The sequence below is a fragment of the Prunus dulcis genome, chromosome 3, assembly GCF_902201215.1.
Source record: "Prunus dulcis chromosome 3, ALMONDv2, whole genome shotgun sequence".
Lineage (NCBI taxonomy): Eukaryota > Viridiplantae > Streptophyta > Magnoliopsida > Rosales > Rosaceae > Prunus > Prunus dulcis.
In genome coordinates, this window is record NC_047652.1 from 6591331 (window position 1) to 6605987 (window position 14657).

General features: G+C 38.5%; 1 protein-coding gene across 1 annotated transcript; it reads left to right on the forward strand.

Moving 5' to 3' along the window:
• The first annotated feature begins 1214 nt into the window (after positions 1 to 1214).
• Positions 1215 to 7688, forward strand: LOC117620659 (pyrophosphate-energized vacuolar membrane proton pump-like). The gene is made up of 8 exons (XM_034350799.1): positions 1215 to 1647; positions 3755 to 4329; positions 4412 to 4791; positions 5510 to 5596; positions 5682 to 6012; positions 6442 to 6852; positions 6988 to 7047; positions 7179 to 7688. The coding sequence occupies exons 1-8, from the start codon at positions 1395 to 1397 to the stop codon at positions 7383 to 7385; spliced, it is 2304 nt and encodes a 767-aa protein (XP_034206690.1). The 5' UTR covers positions 1215 to 1394; the 3' UTR covers positions 7386 to 7688.
• Positions 7689 to 14657: the final 6969 nt, after the last annotated feature.

Here is a 14657-nt window from a genome sequence, read left to right on the forward strand (position 1 = left end):
AGATTAAATTACAACGACATAACGAGTTAACATACCAATTGTGGGATTTTGTAACTCCACTGATTTAAAATATTTTTTCATACCAAACTGTCATCAGTAAATATAGTACAAATAGCATCGCCCAAATAAAAATATCTAAACATCTTATCTAAAGAAACAAACACAACAGATATTTGGATATAATTTATCTTGTAATGCGTCAGTTGTTATTCTAAACCGCTATATTGTTGGAGTGTAATGTTTTGTGCGGATATAAAGAAGGAAAGGATGGAAAATTAGAATTATCCGATAGGATGCTTTGCACGCCATTCAACACACGCTACGTCAGGAGTTTCTGCAACCGCTCGAAAACCCACCCCACAATATCCTCAACCTACTTAAATGCAGCTGGGATGGGCATTGATCTTCTGCTTCGCTCCCCACCAAAACAACTTAATGACAGATCAGCACATCGCAAATTTCCCGATTCGGTGTAGCATACTCCAATTGACAAACAAAGGAAAATAATCTATCATCAGTTTAGGAACGGGCCCACTTCATTCCACTGTGGGGGTGGGGACCACATTTGCAGGCACTCTCCACCTATGATTTTATGGACAATGAATGTACCCCCTACTAAAAATCACATGTACATTTTAGATCTTGTAGCATCTAAATCTTTAGGTTTTTAAATTACTTTGTTACATTTACTCGATTTATTTGTGCGACAAAGATAAATTTTTTGCGCAATAGAACGTAAATGTATAATTATTAAAAAAATGATCTTTTTTGTCGAACTATATAGCAATATAAAATTAATTATAAGTATGATAAGATAACATGATTTGAACTGTCTTTTTCGTGTGCGTAATGTTAATCTCACACTAAAACAAATTTGATGGGATTATGATCATATCACAAGGGTAAATCTCATTTGGATGCATCATGAGGCCTAAAGTTGCAAAGTAGGGCATACCTTCCCAAAGAGATGCAAAACAACAACTCATCACTTGAAAAGAATTGAGTAAAATAAAAGTGATTCCGACATCTATGCGTCGAAAATATGCGATAAGCTTTTTTTATCTACCGTTCTCGCTTTCTCATCCACCGTTGATCCCACATTCCTCAATCCACACCGTCCAATCAAACAACAAAATTTTAAGCAACGGTCCAGATCCTTGACCCTACATAATACCACGCAACCGCGGCATTATGTTATCAATGCCCATATGCTCCTCGAATTTTTGATCTTTCACATTTCTCCGAATATAAAATCCACCTGAGCCTTCGCGAAAGGCTCTCCATCTTCTTATCTCACTCACTCTCCGAAGCTCATCAGCTCCAAGAGTCTCTCTGTTTCTGAGTTCTGAATTCTCCGGCGTACGGTCACCGGCGAAGTTAGGGTTCCGGCGAGGATGGCGGTTCTGCTTTCTACCCTCGCGACGGAGATTGTGATCCCCGTCGCCGCCGTCATCGGGATCGTGTTCTCGCTTGTTCAGTGGTTCATCGTATCGCGCGTGAAGGTCACGCCAGAGCGCCACGCGCCGCCGGCTGGGCCCAACAGTAACAAGAACGGCTTCAACGACTACCTCATTGAGGAGGAGGAAGGCCTCCATGACCAAAACGTCGTCGCTAAGTGCGCTGAGATACAGAACGCTATCTCTGAAGGTAGAGCTTAGTTCTCTGTGCTTGTTTTAGATCTTTTGAGCTTTTTGTTAGATCTGGTGGTTCTCTTGAAATTTTCACTCTTTGAACTCCAACAGTGTCGGAGCTTTAGACTGTTCTTGTTTGTTTGCTCAGAAAACAGAGGAAATGAAAGGAAAGTTCAAGGCTTTTCAGTTTAGCTCTCGTTTGGTTGCTGAGAAAACGGAGAAATTGGATGGAAACTCTATCGTGGTTCAATCAAATGGTTATATTAAACTTAGTTTGAGCGGTATCTAATAGTAGAAGTTCAATTTTTCCTTGCAATTTCTCAGCAGCCAAACGAAGTCTAAGGTTGGGAGGAAGACCTAGAAAACTCTGATTTTTCTTTCCTCCTGTCTTTGTGTATTTTGACGTGCATCTGGTTAAAGAGAATGCCTTTTCATGGAATTCTAAGTTTTATGTTAGCTCAAGCTTGAGCTTTTGATTGCATATCTGAGTTAGGTCATGTTCAAGATCTGCTTTTGCGTTTATTTAACATATATTTATACTTTTTTCTTCATTTAGATTTTTTAGATCTAGTTTAATATTGGGAAGAATAGAGTAATAATACACCTTATCCTCTCGTCCTTGTTGTTATTGTTATAAATCGCAGTTAATTATTTTGTCCTGTATCAATAGAGTCATTTGGCTTCTGGGGTATTATCAGTATCCTTATTATTACTCGTGTGCACCGCATGTGTCTTGCACGTGCGTGATATATCTTGTGTCATGTGGTAGGGCATCTTTGATTATAAATTAAGGTTATTTTTATATTTTTGTTGTATGGGTATACTGTGTGGTTGTCGGGAGCATGATTTAATTTTTTTGTCGTATCTAAATTAAAGTTTGATTTATTTTTTATTATTCGAATTACTGTGCTAGTTACTTTGAATTGATTCTGTCTTATATAGTGAGTTACTTTCTACTTCCACTAGCAGCAGAATGCCAGTGTAACTAACTGCTGGTATGGCATATGCTAATGCAGTTGAGCACATTCTGACTATTTAAAGTGGGAAATGCTAGCAACCTTGTCTTTAACGTTCTCTTTTGGACATTCTCCCTTCTCATTACATATGTTACTTTGTTTACACATAAAACAATGTCATTAATGCATCATACAAACTAAGTTTTATTTTCCAAGTTCATCCCTATTAAATGCATTGTTGTCCCTGTGTATTGCTTTATTTATTTTTTCAAAATCATGTGTGTATTTTTATAGACAGTTGTGTCCTTTTTTTTTTTTTTGTGTGGTTAAATTACTGTTTAACAATTAATAAATGTTATTTAAATTAATAAAAAAATATTTAATCATTTAACCACAAAATTTCAATTTTATATTTTATATTTTATAAACAGATCAGTTTTAAGAAATTGAAATTAAAACATTAAGGGGAGAGAGAATGCTGTGGTGGGCTATGTTGGTTGGGGTTGTGACTTTAGGTGGTGGTGGCGACGAGATGGAAAGGGCGTATGGATGGGGATGGTGGGTCAAAAAAATTATTTTATTGATGTTTAGTCTTATTTTTCTTCTGCCCAAAAAAAAAGTCTAATTTTTCTTTTTGTAATAGGGATAAACTTGGAAAAGAAAAATTAGTTTGTGTAATGCATTAATAACATTGTTTTAAGAGTAAGCAAAGTGACACGTGTTATGAGGAGAAGAGAGAAGGTTGTTAGCATTCCCCATTTAAAGTATAGTGTACGAACCAAAAATATATTATGGAAAGGGACATGAATGATGGTACTGACTTGTTAGAAAATTTAACCGGACATAAATTATTTGAGTCAACATGACGTCAGTTTGATTAGTAACTTGAGAGTTACACTTAACATGGGATGATGGTATCCTAATTTTACATATCCAGTACTGATAGATTAAGACAATATGATGTTGGCTTTGCACTTTCTATACAAGTTTTGGTAATGGTTTCATTTGTTTTCGTATTAGTATTCGTATCACATCACTATCGTATTTTCCTTTGTACTTTCTATGACCAACAAGGTTTGATAATGGTTGCATTCATTTTCATATTTATATCATATCACTTTTTATGAGTCTCCATTTTATTAAAAAGCGGTATGCATGGTTGTACAGGTGCAACATCCTTTCTTTTCACTGAGTATCAGTATGTTGGGGTCTTCATGGTTGTTTTTGCAATCTTGATCTTCCTCTTCCTTGGGTCTGTGGAGGGTTTCAGCACAAAGAGCCAACCCTGCACTTATGATGCGCAAAGGACCTGCAAACCGGCACTTGCAACTGCAATTTTCAGCACTGTAGCTTTCGTACTTGGTGGTGTTACCTCGATCCTTTCTGGTTTTCTTGGCATGAAAATTGCCACTTATGCAAATGCTAGGACAACATTGGAGGCAAGAAAAGGTGTTGGGAAGGCCTTTATTGTTGCATTTAGGTCTGGTGCAGTAATGGGATTTCTCCTTGCTGCAAATGGTCTTTTGGTACTTTACATTACTATCAATGTCTTTAAGGTGTACTATGGTGATGACTGGGAAGGCCTTTTTGAGTCAATTACTGGCTATGGTCTTGGTGGATCAGCCATGGCTCTCTTTGGAAGAGTTGGTGGTGGTATCTATACCAAGGCTGCTGATGTTGGTGCTGACCTGGTAGGAAAGGTTGAAAGAAATATTCCTGAAGATGACCCAAGAAATCCAGCTGTAAGCAATCTCAAAATTTCTTAAACTTGGTTGTTAAGATATATATGGTGTTTTGACATTCAGGATTTTGGTTTGAATTCAGGTGATTGCTGACAATGTTGGTGATAATGTTGGGGACATTGCTGGGATGGGATCTGATCTTTTTGGCTCATATGCTGAATCATCTTGTGCTGCCCTAGTCGTTGCTTCCATTTCCTCATTTGGAATCAACCATGAGTTCACCTCTATGTTGTATCCTCTCCTCATCAGTTCTATGGGCATCCTTATTTGTTTAATCACAACCCTATTTGCCACTGATTTCTTTGAGATCAAGGCTGTCAAGGAAATTGAACCAGCTTTGAAAAAGCAGCTTATCATCTCCACTGTTCTCATGACTGTTGGAATTGCAATTATTAGCTGGATTGCTCTGCCGTCATCCTTCACAATCTATAACTTTGGGGTTCAGAAAGTTGTAAAGAACTGGTAAGATCTGTGTAAAACTCGTTTACCAAAATAGTGATCTTGTGTAGTCAAGTGTTTCCTTTAAATTGTTAAGCCACAAAATAAGGTATTTTAGTTATATAATTTCTGCTAACTTGTAGAGGAAAATGTTTTATTTTTCATTTTCTCCCCTTTCAAAATTATAATAGACTTGATTTCTGATATGCATCAATCTTCATATGTGTTCTCTCTTGCATTAATCTTCATTTGTACTCTCTCTCTCTCTCTCTCTCTCTCTCTCTCTCTCTCTCTCTCGTGCTAACACACACACGCGCACACAAACACACACACACACACGCGCACACAAACACACACACACACACACACACACACACACACACACACATCTTGCATTCAATTGACCATTGCAAACAGTCCAAGGTTCATGTTCTTGCATGGTATTGGTTATGTGAAAGTTTTTTGGCTTGAGTACCTTTTTGCCCTGTTGGTCTATCATCCTATTCTGAATTTGATGTTGTGAATTTTGCGTGGACTTTATTTGCTATGTGAATTTGTCAATGTCATAACAAAATTAGACTACATAAGACCTTTTACTTAGAGATGATGCACCATTTGATCTTTCAAGTTGTAACTACTTGTGAATTGTTAGGATACCTGGATGTGCATCAATTTCGCTGGCTGTTCCATAATTGATATGGCACATTATTTAAGTATGTCATTGACACGATTAACTTTGCAGGCAATTGTTCTTGTGTGTGGCTGTTGGTCTTTGGGCTGGACTTATTATTGGGTTCGTCACTGAGTATTATACTAGCAATGCATACAGGTACCACTTATACATCACAAAAATGTTCCTCTTTTACTATTTTCTCTTCCTGTCCTGACCTGTCCATTTCCTCTGTTGTTCCCAGCCCTGTGCAAGATGTTGCTGATTCCTGCAGGACCGGTGCTGCCACCAATGTTATCTTTGGGCTTGCTCTGGGATACAAATCAGTCATCATTCCAATTTTTGCCATTGCAGTCAGCATTTTTGTTAGTTTTAGCTTTGCTGCAATGTATGGCATTGCAGTGGCTGCACTTGGGATGCTGAGCACCATCGCTACAGGTTTGGCCATTGATGCTTACGGGCCCATTAGTGACAATGCTGGAGGCATTGCTGAAATGGCAGGCATGAGCCATAGAATCCGTGAGAGAACTGATGCTCTTGATGCTGCCGGCAATACCACTGCTGCCATTGGGAAGGTAATTGACATTCTTTCAGAATGTGCCTATCGTTTTATTTTGATGTAGCTTGTCGTCTATTTGAGTTGTGCAGAGTCAGCATAAATCATGTGCGGTATCGTAGTTGAAAACCATTCATCAGTTCACCTGTCTTGTTATATTTGATCTGTTTCTATATTTTTATTTTCCTTTTTGAGAAGTAATAATGGTGTGCCTCCATAAATTGCTTTTTGTCTATTGATGGTTGGACACATATTCTTTACCTGCTTCATGTTCTGGTTGCCTTGGCTCAGCATTATTGGGCCTAGTGTTTCAGCGCTAGTAGAGTGCTTGGCTAACTCGAAGTGCACCCTATAAGAGTTTATTGTGCTTAGTTGTTTCCGTTTCACTTTTCTTGGCTTCACATGTGCAAAGGTACTTTTGACTTATCAATGAATTATTGGGTTCTAGGGATTTGCCATCGGATCTGCTGCTCTGGTGTCTTTGGCCCTGTTTGGTGCCTTTGTCAGCCGCGCAGCAATTTCAACAGTTGATGTCTTAACCCCAAAGGTCTTTATTGGATTGATTGTCGGTGCAATGCTTCCTTACTGGTTCTCTGCCATGACCATGAAGAGTGTGGGAAGTGCAGCACTAAAAATGGTTGAGGAAGTCCGCAGGCAGTTCAATACCATTCCAGGTCTCATGGAGGGTACCGCTAAGCCCGACTATGCTACTTGTGTCAAGATCTCCACTGATGCATCCATCAAGGAGATGATTCCACCAGGTGCCCTTGTCATTCTTACCCCTCTCATTGTTGGAACATTATTTGGCGTGGAGACCCTATCTGGTGTTCTTGCTGGTTCACTCGTTTCCGGTGTGCAGGTAATGTTGAACATAAAATACAGTGGATACTAGTGGATATTCCAACTTGGTTTTGAGCAAATGGGAATTTTGATTTGCTGAATATATGTTGATCTCCAATTACTGATTTTCTGTACGTATGTTTTTGTCTATCAGGTAGCAATATCTGCTTCCAACACAGGTGGTGCATGGGACAATGCTAAGAAGTACATTGAGGTAAAACATTTTTATTCTTTCTAATTAAGCCAGGTTCTTCTCTTTGGTTTTTTTCTTTTCTTTTAATTCTTATTTTTTGGGGGCAAATAGGTTATCTGTTTATTAAAATTATCTTGGTGTACGGTTTTCAGGCTGGTGCTTCAGAGCATGCAAGGACCCTTGGGCCAAAGGGATCTGACCCACACAAGGCAGCAGTGATTGGTGACACCATTGGGGACCCACTGAAGGACACCTCAGGCCCATCACTCAACATCCTCATAAAGCTCATGGCAGTGGAGTCCCTTGTGTTTGCTCCCTTCTTTGCCACTCATGGTGGCCTACTTTTCAAGATCTTCTGAGGAGTTGGAGTTGGGGGGAGTGTGCGTTTTCTGCCATGGCCATTGTATCAGGGGAAAATGGCCTTATAATATCGTTTGGTTCTATTTTTGGTCTGGCGGGCTGAGGTTTTATTATTAACTTTTCCTTTTCTTGTACCAGTATCTCTCTTCCCTCTTCCCTCTTCCCCCCACCCTCTGTTAGTTAGTGTTTCTGTTAATTTGTCAACTCTGAGAATTTTAATGACGAAAATTAGATGTACCAATTGAAACGTTTTTATGAAAAATGGGTTCTAACTTGGACTCAAAATTTCATTTTCCCCCCAATTATGGTGCCTCCTTTTGAAATCCTAGTTTGGTTCATAAAAATTTATGAAGAGCAGCTTCATCTGATGAATTATACACAATTTATATTTAGCACAGACCTGAGCTAAGTTTATCATTTGATTTTTGCAAGGATGAATTTAACAAATGAAACATTTAAAAAAAAAAAAAAAATCTCATAAACAATAGTTGTTAAATAAATATAGAGTTAATTGATGATTTGTCCTATGAACTTGTATCTAGATTTTAATTTACCTCCTATTCTTTTTGTAAAGAAAATTAAGGACCCGAACTAATTTTTTTTCTTCATCAATTTGCCTCCGGACGTCAAAATCTATCACTTCCCATCCATCTTGTCGTCAAGTTGGAGGTTATTTTTGTCATTTCGCGTCTCCACCAAAACACTAATTTGACGGTAGAATGGATGAAAAGTGGCAGATTTTGACGTTGAGGGGCAAATTGGCGAAACAAATTAGTTCACGTGCTTAATTTTCTTTAAAAAAAAAGATAAGGGGTAAAATAAAATTTAGGTATAAGTTCATGGGGCAAATTACTAGTTAGCCAATAAATAAATAAAAAATTATAAAGGCCATGTCCAGTTAGAAATGTGCCATTTTTACCTAATTTTGTGGTGCATTGGCTATACTGGTACAACCACATATCCAAGGGTTGAGTTTGCATGTTAAAAATGGATGGTTGAGATTCAATGACTTAGTAACCTGTTGAGCCCTTTGTTATTCAACACGTGAGTCGCATGTGACTCTGAGAAAGGCAGGTTTGGAGGATGAAGACGACATGCGCACTCCTCTTTGGTTGCCCAAATAGAAAATCCTAAGCACCTCTATGAACTCTTCTCTCTGCTTGCCGACGAACTCTTCTCTCTGCTTCGCCAGGAACTCTTCTCTCTCACTTATCCAAATCCATCCTAAGTGCGTCCAACTCTTGTCTGTGCTTGGCCAAAACGCGTATGCAAGAAGCTAATGATCACTGAATTGAGGTTGTCCACGAGAAAACCCAAGCCAAAGCTGGCGACTCTACCTAAGCGAGTTCCTCCACTCTTCTCTCTGCTTGCCCAAAACTCATTTGCAGATACCAAATTGATGGTGGGTTCAACCTCCATGATGTAATGGTCACCAAATTGGAGGTATTTATTTTAGTTTGTTATGTTGGAATTGTCTGATACAGAACTTCAATGTCGCACATTGAAGGGTGTGACCGGCTTGATATGAGATCGCCCATTTCTTTATGTGTTTAGGAGCTTTAAAGCCCATTCCAGCGGGTACTACATTCAATCGATATACGAGGTGGGTGGGCGAAGAGCCTGACCGTTGACGACATCAATGGAATGGATTTGTAATAACAACGTGTTTGTAAAGATTTCGAAGATCCTTGGCTGTTAACGACGACATTTGAGTTGGTGTCGAAAGGAAGTGTAAGGAGGAGGCGTTGAAAGTTTGGAAACATCAAGTAAAAGTTCAAAGAACCCTCTTTTTCTGGTTTAGGAGTTGAATGTATTTTGGGTAATGAGTTGACGCAATTGCATGTTTTTGGTTGCAAAACAGCTATACGTGGGGCAATTATTGACCTGACAATGTGAAATTGCATGAGATTATTAATTTGTGTGTTTTGAAGAGAAAGTATGTTAGCACATATATTATAATGTAATTTTAGTTTGAATTTATGTTTCTCAGGCATGGAGGAGTTTGCTAAGATGGACAGGGGTGTAGAGACATCAAAGGGTGGTTGTAGTGATTCAGGGTATCTGGGAAGTTGTGAAAGGTCGAGTCATGGGGCACCGGCAACAGAGAGGGGGCATATGTTGATCGTACATCTGGTTAGTCAAAGTAGTGATAATAATGGTGTTGACATTATTGTACCAAGGAAAGATGTTATGGGGAAAGAGTTTAAAACGATAGAATAAGCAGAAGAATATTATATAAGTTATGCAAAGGGCATTGGATTTAGCGTGAGAAAAGACAAATTGGTTCGTAATTCGGAAGGGAAAGTATATAGGGTCTCGGTGGTGTTGTTCTAAAGAAGGTTTGAGAAATGAGAAGTTTAATGATCGACCGAATAGAATTTGGCAACCGAAGCCAATTACAAGAGAGAATTGTCCTGCCCATTTTTGGGTGGGTTATGAGAAGAAACGTGATACTTACGTCGTCAAGAATTTCGAACCACATCACAATCATGAACTAGTTACTCCACTTGAATCACCATATCTCCAATGTAACCGTGTTGTTCGAAATTCTGATTTAGCTCAAGCAGTGGGAAGGTGAAGAGTATTGGTTAGAACATGTCATACATATGAGTATATGGTCGACCAATGTGGCGGGTATTTAAATGTTGGTTTTCAAATAAAGGATCTATACAATAAGTTGGATGCATCATGCATGGAAATTTTGCTCGATGGTGACACAAAAGCCACACTCTCGTACTTAAAAGCGAAAGGAGTAATGGATCCAGAATTCTTTTGTAAGTTTAGTGTTGATGAGGAAAATAGGCTTGGTAATTTGTTTTGGAGGGACTCCACTTCACTTTTGGATTACAGTGCCTATGGCGACGTCCTCATATTCGACAGCACATACAAAACAAATATGTATGACAAGCCCCTAGTGTTGTTTGTCAGTTACAACAACTACCGTTCTACTATAATGTTTGGTTGCGCATTATTGCATGATGAGACAATTGAAACTTACAAGTGGTTATTGGAAACTTTCATGGCATCCATGAAAGATAAGAAGCCAATATCAATATTGACGGATGGCGATGAGGCGATGCATAAAGCCATTGATGATGTGATTCCCATGTCTAACCATCGGTTGTGCTCATGACATGTGTCAAGGAATGCACAGAATAACTTGAAGGATGATGAATTGCTAAGAAATTTTCAGGCATGTATTTGGGAACCATTTGCGTTGGACGAGTTTGAGAAGAAATGAGAGGTTTTGAGGGAAATAGCAAGTACTCCAAAACAAAAAGAATGGTTGGAAATAATGTATGCAAAAAGAGACTCATGGGCTAAATCATGTCTTAGAGGAAAGTTTTTCGGTGGTATGTGCACCACTCAACGCGTGGAGTCCATGAACAAGTATGCAAAGGATTACTTGAGGAAAGGCTTGAAGTTGTTTGAATGTATTCCAGCAATTGATAGGGCTATGTTACTTCTTAGGAATACCACGGCGAAGGATGGTTTCAACCCAAAGTACTCAACACCAGTCCTTAAAACCGCATTGACAAAACTCGAGCAACAAGCTTCTTTGATTTACACGCATAGATGCTTTGTATTGGTTCGTCATGAGATCGAATCTTGTTCAGCACTCATCCATGATAATGTGATGCATAATTTTGGAGGTCGTGTATACGTATTGTCAAAATATGGTGAACCGCATAATAAATGGACTTGTGTTTACCACGGTGGGGAAAATATACGGATACAGTGTGGATGCCGGAAATATGAAAGTGAAGGGATCCCGTGTTGCCACCTGTTTTATGTAATGAAGTGCGAGCACCTTACGGAAATTCCTCCAGCACTCATAATGAAGAGATGGACAAAGAGTGCCCAAACTGATACATGTAGGAATTTATCAGCAAAGGCGAAGACACTACCAACGAAGTTGTAGAAATGGCGAGGTATGGAAGTTTAAGTGCTATGTCAAACAAAGTTTGTTTTTATGCATCAAAGAGTGCAAATGGTTATGCCATGTTGACGAATGAGTTTAGTAGATGGGAGGGAATTTGTGAAGGCTTACGGCAAAAGGAAGAACAGACAAGTCTGAAATTGGGTAGTGGTGAGCAATGTCCTCCAAATATTGTGAAAGATCCAAATATCGTTAGGACAAAAGGCACTCAAGCAAGGCAGGGTGGAATGCGCAAGCGTCGACAATGTCATTTGTGTCGCGGATATGGACATACAAAGCGTAATTGCTCTCAAAGAAACTTGCATCAAAGTAGAAATGCAGGTGTGAATATCCCTTCAGGTAGTGAAAGCTATCAGTATAGTAACGAGAAAGGATCGTCCTCAGACATTAGGTACAGTTATACTAGTCAAATGGTTTCTCAATGCAGAGGCAACTATATGGTTGATTTGTCTGGTTCTGATAGTTTTTCTACTGCAAACCCAACCGGTTCTACCCCCAACAGTGATGATGGTTTCTCATTCGACAATGGTGAACCTATTTCCCTATCTATTGGTTCAACCCAAAACAATTGTAGTTTTGGAACTTGGTTTACATGTAACAATTAACATTAAATGTAGATTTAGTGATGGACAAGATGCTTTCATATGATTGATATATTATTGTTTTATGTATGTATTGTTGAGAAACGGTTTTATGACTTCTATGGGGTGCTTGGATGAAAGTTTTACGTAGGCGGGGGTCATCCGAAATACATAGCATCAGAAAGGGTAAGGGGCAATTATTTGAACATATTAGAATCGGTAAAGACTAATTATGTGAAAATACTTGGTATTAGAAAATTGTGGGCCCCAAAGTGCGAATTACATTACAAAATATACCCAATTTCGTAAACCATAATTGGTTAATCCTATTTTTTTTAATCATATCCATAGGCTCATAATGAAATGGTTACTTGCTTTCGTTTGTCTTTGCTATATACATTCATTAGCTTCGCGTTTACGGTCTTAACGGTTTTGCCCACAACCGGTCGGCATTTGCATTGAAAACATGCAATTGCATGACGGTGATGCAATGCAAGAGTGACTGTGTGCAAAAGGAAATAAGAAAAATAGATCATATTGTATTGTACATGCATAATTAGACATATTTTTTTACTATAAATTGAAGGGCGAAATTAACCGAAATACAGAGCATGAGAAACGGTAAGGGGCAATAATCTGAACATATTATATTCCAAAATGACCAATTATACGAAATTACCTAGTAATAGAAATTGTCATGTAATGCAAAGCACATTCCAAAATATCCCGAATTTCGTAAACCAAAATATGATTAACCCTAATATTTAATAATAGACATAGGGTCATAATAAGCAGTTACTTGCTTTTCTTTGTCTTCGCACTACACATTAATTAAGTTTGCGTTTTAGGGTGAAATTGGAGTTTGCTCACAGTCGGGTAGTATTTGCATAACGTACATGCAATTGCACTACGGTGATATAATGCAAAAGTGATTGTGCGCAAATAAAAATAAGGACAAATGGATCATATTTTATTGTACACGCATAATTAGACTACCTTCTAGTATCAATCCAAGGGCGCTATTATCTGACATACAGAGCATGAGAAACGGTAAGGGACAATAAACTGAACATATTATATTACAAAACCGAGCAATGATCCGAAAAATTTAAACGTATCCATAATTTAATTGGTTTTCTTTCTCTTTGGGGTACTTGAATGAACACTTTTAGCACCTTTGCGTTCTTGGTCTATGGAGTGTTGTTCTGCATTCACATTACCCTTAGCTGCGGCCCTGTCCTCATCCTCATCCTCATCCCCAACCTCTTGCTCTTCGATCCAAGCTTCGTCCTCATCTTCCTGTTCTTCTTCCTCTTCTTGTTCATCTTCTTCCTCTTGTTCATCTTCTTCATGCTCTTCTGGTACCACAATTTTGGTCTTTCCTTTTCTAACTATGTCATGTTTAAATTTTGAGCGAAACTCCTACATACAAGGAAACATTGACATATATAAATAACCAATTTTGTTCAAAATTGCAGAATGTAACATATTATTAAATCGAATGGGGCAATGAAGGTAACAAACTTACATGTACTGTATCATCAGCTAAGACGTCTTGACCAATATCTTCACTTGCAATGGTTGTCCCCTTGGTGTTCTTCAATATCTCCTGTTACGATATAACATCGTTCATGTTCATTGTTGGTCTCTTATTTCAATATAACATCGGTGATGTTCGTTAATTTTATGAAATCACAATGAAATGAAGTTGAATTGACTCACAATCTCTTGCTGTAGGCGCCTAATCTCTATGCTTGCTTCCAATGAAGTTGAAAATAGTAAGGCATTCAACCCAGCATTCAACTCCAAAATCTTGGTTGCAGATTCAGCAGTTACCTACATTTAGGCACATGCAATTACAACAATCACCGCTGGAAGCCATGAATTAGGAATAAATTATGCAATGGAAACTACTTACATACGTTACACCATCAGGTAATGGTAGATCATCGCTATCTTGTCCACGGGGTATCCGCATAAGTTTACTTCCATTATCGGCGGCCCAGCTTGGTATTCGCACTGACCATGCATGAGGCGAGATGTTTCCAACCCTTATATTGGCACTTCGGGAGTTCTATGTTGTCCTTCCTGTGGAATTAAGGTAGCATGTTAGTTTGTAGAAAAAAAATATCAATTTAATACAGGAAAAGGAATTCACATATTACATATAGGAAAAAACAATAATTAAGCATTTTACAACTATGTAAATAAATGCATATTTAATAAATGTAAACGATAACAAGACACTAGATCTTCAAACTCCTAATCACTTATCATACCTCGGGTTCAATGAAACTCTGTCCATCCGGTAATGGTGTCGAAGGATTGTTCACATCAACTGCAACTTTGTCATTTAATTTGCTACATTCTTCATCCTTCTTCGTCACAACATTCTCACCACCTTCATCGGGTATTTTCAGTGCCTCGTCCTCTTTAGTTTGATTTACATATCCATGTCCCGGAAGAAGATGTTGTCTTATGTTTTTCATGAAGGAGCTTACTTCACTCATTACCTTCTCAATGAGTTCCAACACTGAGCACTGGACCTCGGCTTGTATTATTGGCCCCAAAGTGATAGCAAGTCCTTCAACAGAGTGCTTCACCTCGGTCTGTATTAATGGGACCAAATTGATAGCAATTTCTTGAACAATTCTTTCAAGATTTACTCCGGACACTTCATTCGTTGTACTATGCTTTGAAACAACCTGAACGGTAGGACTATCAAACCCACCTTGCTTTCTAACCCATTT